Source organism: Brassica oleracea, chromosome C5, assembly GCF_000695525.1.
Source record: "Brassica oleracea var. oleracea cultivar TO1000 chromosome C5, BOL, whole genome shotgun sequence".
NCBI lineage: Eukaryota > Viridiplantae > Streptophyta > Magnoliopsida > Brassicales > Brassicaceae > Brassica > Brassica oleracea.
The window spans coordinates 15,117,377-15,125,528 of record NC_027752.1 but is presented as its reverse complement, the minus strand read 5'-3'; the positions used below and the strand labels follow the sequence as shown (position 1 = coordinate 15,125,528).

Genomic DNA, 8,152 nt, shown 5'->3' with positions numbered 1-8,152 from the left:
CTTTGAGGATTCGGTTCGGATTTAGATAACCAATTTTAATTATTTTATAAAATTTAAAATTTATTATATTCTTTAATTTTTAAAAAATCTATAAATAATAGAATATATTACATTTAAATTTAAATATAACATATGTCAGAGTACCTAACTTAACATATAAATTAGTTTGGTTTAAATATTTGGATAGAGAATTAATAATTATTTAAGTATTTTTGGAGTTTTGAGTATATTTTAACTATTTTAGATATTTACTTTTGATTATTTGTATATATATTTCAAGTATTTAAACGTACTTAAAAATATTATATATATTTTGGATGTTTTTATATATATTAAATCTAAAAATAATTAATATATATAAGTATATAAATTTATTTGGATACCCAAAATACTTCGGTTCGGTTCTGATTAGGTTTCTGTTCTTCAAATACCAAAATTTTGAATAATTCTGATATTTAATCAATTTTGGTTCTGATTTGGTACTACTTATTCGGATTGTGATCGGTTCGGTTCTTCGAATTTGAGTTTTTTGCCACCCCCTAACTAGTGACATAAAAAAGAATTAACATCATGTTGTGAAACTAGAGAATATAATCTATGTTTCTGTCTTAATCATAAACATAAGGAGCCCTTTATATATAGAGAATTACACCGTCATAGAATAATGGAAAGACTAAAGAAAGGAAATACAAAATATGGAAAGAGTACAAATCATAATCTAATAAGGAAAATGCAAGATGCCGATTCTCTCTCTCTCTCCTCACGACCGACTCTCTCTCTCTCTAGCATTGGGCCGGTTATGAACCGGGCCGGTTATGGACATCCACAATATGATTTATAACACTCCCCCTTGGATGCCATAACCATACATCGATTGTAATACACTTTAGATGTTGCCTCATTAAAACCTTACCAGGAAAACCCAGTGGGACAAAACCATGGTGAAGGAAAAAGAGTACAACACGTATTACTCCCCATGTTCTGAACAACTCGCGGCTGGCCTCATGAACAGCCAAGATCTCTGAATGGTTTGAAGATGTGGCCGCGATCGTCTGCTTCATGGAACGCCATGATATGGCCGTTGCTTCATGGAACGCCATGATATGGTCGATCCACCATGTGTGAAAACATAGCCTGTCTGTGATCGAGCATTGTGTGGATCCGAAAAATAACCTGCATTAGCAAAATCAACTAAACCTTCTTTGTTTTGGTTAGTATAAAATAAATCCAAGTCTTTCGTTCCTTGCAGGTAACGAAGAACATGTTTAATCCCGTTCTAGGGTCGACAGGAGACAGACATGCGACCATCTCGTGGACGCATCAATGATGACCATGAAATATCTAAACGTCCCACAAGGTGGGTGTATTGGTCCACAGATGTCTCCTTGTATTTTTTCCAGAAAGTTTATCGTTTCCTTAGTCACTTTCACTGGTGATGGCTTAACGATGAGTTTCCCCTGTGAACATGCTACACACGTTAGGTTCTTAGGAACAACTCGTTTCTCATTCTATGTATGGCCATTAGTGTTCGAGATCACGCATCATGGTCGAACCGGGATGGCCAAGCCGGTCGACCGGCCGCATCTAAGCATTGATGGCTATTTTATTAAATGTGGCATTGGCCTCAATCATACTGACTTTGGTATGGTAAAGACCAGTAGAGAGTGCATGTATAGTTTCTAAGACTTTCTTATGGCCTTGGGCGATTTCAAAGATCTGAAGGAACTCTTTGTTTCCTTCCCCCTTAGTCTCAATATGAAAGTCATTCATTCGAATGTCTTTAAAGCTCAATAGGCTTCTCTTAGAGCTGGGTGAATACAATGCATCAGATATCTCTAGATACGTACCTTTAGGCAACATGATATTAGCCTGGTCGTAGCCCTCTATGAGACTTTAGAGACTTTTATATCAAAAACTTTCATTCATTAATAAAATAAGTTCAAAGCAATCAAAACATAGAAAACACAAAGCAAAGAACACAAAAACATAGATGTCGAATTCAACTTCATTCTTTTAAACAATCAGACGTTTCATACTCCATGAGATCGTCTTGTTCATGATTGAAATCATCTTCACCATCTTGATAAGTCATATGAGCTTCAGGATTCCCTTTCAAACTCTCTTGGTAGAGGTCAACGAGATGTTTGGGAGTCCTACATGTCTTAGCCCAATGATTATCCATACCACATCTATGGCACACGGATTTGGTCGAGTTTTGTGGTTTAAATGATGTACCACGGCCTCGGCCATGACCACAGCCTCCATAAGATTTTCCTTGGCCATGGCCATATGAGTTGCCTCGGCCTCGACCAAACGATTTTTGGCCTCGACCACCACGTCCATGCCATTTTTCACGACCACGGCTGTGTTGGCTATCACTCTGGACATGGTTCGACTCTTTCTTATCTTCTACGGCCGCATGTGCCTCAGGTAATGAGTTTGTTTCAGGAGGTCTCAATTCTCTGTTTCTCATCAACAGTTCATTGTTCTACTCAGCGAGCAAGAGACAAGAGATCAGATTAGCATAAGTTGTGAAGCCCTTATCGTTCTCTGGTGATCATATCTCGTTTTCAACTCTGTCAAAAGGTCTAGAGGATTCTCAATAGTCAAATACTGATCTTTGAGACACTCAATAAGATGATAGCGTATAATTAATATAGCTCCATATCTATCTTTCTCACTTGCATTATTGCCCTCGGTGATACATTCACCGAGTCCCTTGGATTTTAGGATGATCTTAGCATCAAGTGCCCATTGCAAGTAATTATCTCCAGAGAGATTTAGGGCAGCAAAATCCAAGTTGTTGATTTTCGACATCTGAAATCATATATTTCATTCTTAGGATTTATAATGTTCTTATAATGCATACAAGACAATCAGATATATAATTCAAATTGGTCACACGACCAAACAAATATGATGCATTTAGTTCATACGATTATGCATGCATGATATGCTAAAAAGCCGCACGGCCAAACAATCCGAAGATGCATAATGCAAGACAAGCCGCACGGCCAAGAGTATGAACAATCTTAGCTATCGGTTTCTATATGATCTTAATGCAATCGGTTATTCATCTTTAGCAAGAACGATTCTAAGTGATCATGAAACCTTAATAAAACAATCAAGCAATGCATCAAGGGGTTTAGTTACTATCAAACTGACGATCAATTAATGCAATTAGGGTTTCAATATGAACAAGCCGGTCGGTTTCAAGTTTTAAACAAGATGAGAACTAATCAACTTAGGCGATTTCTATCGCAAGATAACATTCAATTAGTTCATCAATTCAATCAACCAAATTCAAGTATGAGATTAATCGATCCTATCAATTGGTTCTATGTGATGATAATCAGATTCAAAACATTCAATCACATAAACAATCAAATCAAATTTCGATTAGGGTTTGCATGGTATGCATGCGGATAGGCTTTAGGGAATTAGGGTTTCGATTTTAATCAAGCAATAAGATTCAATTTAGGTTATTAGAGATTGGATCTATTGCCTTAGGGTTTGGTTCTTAGGTTTTAGTTTTACCTAAACCTCAAGTCGGGTTGAATGGACCACCGAATAGAGAAGAACGCGAGCTGATTGTTGCTGTCGGGTCGCGAACGGGTTGCTGTCTGTCGCGAACGGATTGAAGCTGAGACGAGTCGCGAACGGGAGCAAGCAGCTATCGGGTCGTGAATGTGCTGGCTATCGAACGGTATCGGGTCGCGTCGAGCAGGCTGAGATCGTGTCTCGCGAACAGGCTGAAGTCGCGAGCTGAGGAGCGGACTGAGGTTGCGTGCTGAGATCGGGAACGCCTTGAGTATGGGGTTTTAGGTTCTCGATCAGATTAGGGTTCGTCGTCGGGTTTAGGTTTTATCGCCGGGGTGAGGTTAGGGTTTTAGGGTTCGAACTTTAGCTTAGGGTTTAGAGTAATCGTGCTGATAACGTGTTGTGAAACTAGAGAATATAATCTATGTTTCTGTCATATTCATAAACATAAGAAGCCCTTTATATATAGAGAATTACATCGTCATAGAATAATTGAAAGACTAAAAAAAGAAAATACAAAATATGGAAAGAGTACAAATCATAATCTAATAAATAAAATGCAAGAGGTCGATTCTCTCTCACTCTCTTCTCACGACCGACTCTCTCTCTCTAGCATTGGGCCGGTTATGAACCGGGCCAGTTATGAACATCCACAATATGATTTATAACGCATCATATTTTTTTAAAAATACATCTGTGCATGCACGTGAATAAAAATCTACTAGATTATAAGTCTTGACTTTACTGTGAACCTTGAAAGAAATAAACTCAGTTTACTATTGGGCCTTAGTTGGGCCGATATCTTAAGCCTACTACAATTTTCCTGATTTACCCAATCTGTCAAGGAGATCGTGGCTCACCATTGCACATATGTCACGTGTCATATTTGAACTGGCAAGTAGAAAAGTCATCCAAACAAAATATGTGGCCGTGGCATTTCACTACAATCAGAGCAACCTTTGCTTTCAGATTTTCTTCAAGCCATGGAAGCTAATGTCATCAAACTCCATGGAACTCCTTCCATCGTCACCGCCTCTAGTACAGCTCGACGTCACAGATCATCCATTCTCTCAATTCATTACCGGAACAAACGAGTTTCTCCGTTCTCGCTCACAGTCACAAGATGTTCCACCACCAGAAGTAACGAAACATGTCAAGATTCGAGCTTGGAGTCATCTTCTCTGCCGTCTTCGAAGAAAGGACTGGTTCTTGATTTAGGTACTGATTCGTGGGACAGCGAGGAGATTGGATCTCCAGTCGTGAAGAGATTTCTAAGTGACAACGAAGAGAGATGGTACATGTGGTACCATGGAAGAAGCACCTCCTCAAAGCAAAACCTAGTTTCAGATTCTGTCGGATTAGCGGTTTCAAACAATGGGATTCACTGGGAAAGAGGGAAAGGGATAGTTGAGTCGACGGACGATGTGGGTTTGGTCATGACCCCTTGTGAAGACTGGTGGGCTTTCGACAAGGCTAATGTTCGGCCCCGTGAAGTAGTGATAATGTCTAGCTCCAAAGTCAGAGCTGATAGCTCTGTTTACTGGATGTATTACACAGGCTACACGACCGAGACCGTTGAGTTTCAGTCCCAAGGTTTGAACTTTGAGTTGGGGAATCCAGAAAGATTCGAGAAAGCTAGCGTTTTTAGGTCACTCCCCGGGTTAGCGATCAGTCAAGACGGTAGGCATTGGGCTAGAATCGAAGGTGAGCATCATAGTGGTGCGTTGTTTGATGTTGGGTCTGAAAAAGATTGGGACTTTCTATACATTGCATCACCACATGTAGTGTTCCATGGAAGTGGGGATCTAAGGATGTATTACCATTCTTTCGACGCGAAAACCGGTGAGTTTTGCATTGGGATGGCGAGATCTAGGGAAGGGATCAAGTGGGTGAAGTTTGGTAAGATCTTAGGAGGAAGAAAATCTGAAAAGGAAGGTTTGGTTTGCTTTGATGAGATGGGAGGAAGGTATCCTTGCGTGACAAGGAACAAGAGAGATGGGAGTTATGTGATGGCCTATGAAGGTGTGGATAGAAATGGTAAGATGAGCATTGGCTTGGCGGTTTCGATAGATGGGATTAAGGATTGGAAACGGGTCCAGGACGAGGAAGCAGTGCTTGCGGTTGGTGAAGGCGGTGCGTGGGATAGCGAAGGAGTTGGGTGTCCTTATTTGATTGAGATGGATGGAGACTCTGATCATCAGTGGAGGTTGTATTATAGAGGTGTTGGTAATGGTGGTAGAACAGGGATAGGTTTAGCTGTTTCTGAGGGGAGTGAGATCACTAAGTTTACAAAACAGATGTGAGACTAATATGTCTTTTTGCTTTGAATTGGTAATGAAACAATTTGATTAAATCATTTGTCCTCAACTAAACAGATGCTAAATCTCTTACATGAGTAATACGTCAGATGAAATTAATGTTAAATTGCAATTTGCAGTGATTCTGAATTATATACTTTTATCAAAAAGACAAAGAAACTGAGATGTAATTGTTAAAGATGTTCATGACCGTTACAGCATCATGTGGGGACAAAAACAATAGTGTAAAAAAAAGCATAGCTACAAAATCCGACCGTTACAAAACGCTAACATTTATATGTTTCTGGAGGAAACACAATACGATTCTGCAAATCAAATCCAAAGCCAAAACTTTCTTTTATTAAATTAATAATTGACAAATTACAAGAAATCAACCAATGGGAGGAGAGCAATTTGAGCAAAAGGAAGGATCACCGGAGCTGTTGCAGAGCCTCAGATCCAAAGCGACGGAGCTTCTTTTCCGGGAAGAATGGGAAGAGTCTATCCAGCTTTACACCAAGTTCATCGATCTCTCCAGGACCAAAATCACAAAGCTTGCTGGATCCGACCCGGATTCGATCCATAAGCTCAAGAAATCCCTCTGCTTAGCTCTATGCAACCGAGCCGAAGCCAGAGCAAGGCTTCACGACTCCTCCGAAGCGATGCGGGACTGTGATCAAGCACTCGAGATCGAAAACACCCATTTCAAGACTCTCCTCTGTAAAGGTAAAGTCTTGCTCGGTTTGAGCAAATACTCATCGGCCTTGGAGTGTTTCAAAACGGCTCTGCTCGACCCTCAGGCGAGCGAGAGTGTTACTGAGTACATGGAGAAGTGCAAGAAGCTCGAGTTTAAGGCAAAGACTGGAGCTTTCGATCTGTCTGATTGGATCCTAAGTGGGTTTCGTGGGATAACTCCGGAGCTTGCTGAGTTCATTGGGTCGGTCGAGATTAAGAAGTCTGAGGGTAGTGGGCGTGGGTTGTTTGCAACGAAGAACATCGTTGTAGGAACTTTGATCTTAGTCACAAGAGCAGTTGCTACTGAGAGAGGGATCTTAGGGAGTGAAGAGTCTGGTGAAAAAGCGCAGATGATTATGTGGAAGAACTTCGTGGAAGAAGTTACTAAATCTGTGAGGAGATGTGACAGAACACGGCGACTTGTCTCGAGTTTATCCACTGGAGAAGAGGAAGAGAAGCTGGAGATTCCTGACATATCTCTCTTTAGGCCTGAAGAAGCATCTGAGACTTACGATGACTCGAAACAAGATTTGGGTATGGAGAAGCTGCTAAGCATCTTGGATGTGAATTCTCTGGTGGAAGATGCGGTTTCAGCTAAAGTTATAGGGAAGAACAAAGAGTATTACGGTGTAGGGCTATGGACGCTAGCGTCATTCATCAACCACTCGTGTGTTCCAAACGCAAGACGGGTTCACGTTGGAGACTACGCGGTTGTTCATGCGTCAAGAGATATCAAGGCTGGGGAAGAGATCACTTCTGCTTACTTCGACGTGCTTTCTTCTCCGCTGGAGAAGCGGAAAGAGATGGCTGAGTCATGGGGGTTTTCTTGTAAATGCAGTAGATGTAAGTTTGAGAGTTTATTGTCTGTTGCCAACCAAGAGATTAGAGAGTTCGAGATGGGTTTAGAGAGAGGCGTAGACGCGGGAAACGCGGTTTATACGGTGGAGGAAGGGATGAAGAGATGGAAGGTGAAAGGGAAGGATAAAGGATTGTTGAGAGCATCTTATTGGGGTGTTTATGAAGAGGTTTATAACTCAGAGAGGCTTATGAGGAGATGGGGAAGGAAGGTTCCAACCATGGAAGTTGTGGTGGACAGTGTCTGTGATGTCATTGGAAGTGATGAGAGGTTGTTGAAGATGTTGGTGGAAGGGATGAAGCAGAAGAAGAATGGAGGTTGTAGTAGTAGTAGCATTGCAGAGATGGAGAAAGTCTTGAAGCTAGGAAAGGGTGTTTATAGCAAAGTTGTATCCAAAAAGAAGGCAATGAAGACTCTTGTTGGCCTAGAGTGACAACTGCAAAACAAATCTTTTGTAACTGTAGAAGCTAATTGTTTGCAAGGATACTTTGCTTTCATGTAATTCCTTGCCTCATGGAAGAAAGAAATCACATCCAATGACATTATTATAAGCTAATTGTTTGTAAGGATACTTTGCTTTCATGTAATTCCTTGCCTCATGGAAGAAAGAAATCACATCCAATGACATTATTATAAAGATAATCAAATGGAAATAACAATTGTTTGTTGGAAAATATATTTTAGATAAAGAATGTCAAAAGACTGGTTCTACCATATGGTAATA

At 40.4% G+C, this 8,152-nt stretch overlaps 2 protein-coding genes across 2 annotated transcripts; both read left to right on the top strand.

Annotated features, from left to right (window-relative positions):
• Positions 1-4,455: 4,455 nt before the first annotated feature.
• On the top strand, positions 4,456-5,912 carry LOC106343396. Its single transcript, XM_013782589.1, has one exon. The coding sequence runs from the start codon at positions 4,524-4,526 to the stop codon at positions 5,841-5,843; it is 1,320 nt and encodes a 439-aa protein (XP_013638043.1). The 5' UTR covers positions 4,456-4,523; the 3' UTR covers positions 5,844-5,912.
• A 270-nt stretch (positions 5,913-6,182) lies between these two features.
• Positions 6,183-8,031, top strand: LOC106343246. Its single transcript, XM_013782409.1, has one exon. It carries the CDS (start codon positions 6,236-6,238, stop codon positions 7,859-7,861), a length of 1,626 nt encoding a protein of 541 aa, XP_013637863.1. The 5' UTR covers positions 6,183-6,235; the 3' UTR covers positions 7,862-8,031.
• The last annotated feature ends 121 nt before the right edge of the window (positions 8,032-8,152 follow it).

Excerpts from the sequence above, each read along its gene's own strand:
- LOC106343246 (XM_013782409.1), top strand. The coding sequence starts at position 6,236 with ATGGGAGGAGAGCAATTTGAGCAAAAGGAAGGATCACCGGAGCTGTTG.
- LOC106343396 (XM_013782589.1), top strand. The coding sequence starts at position 4,524 with ATGGAAGCTAATGTCATCAAACTCCATGGAACTCCTTCCATCGTCACC.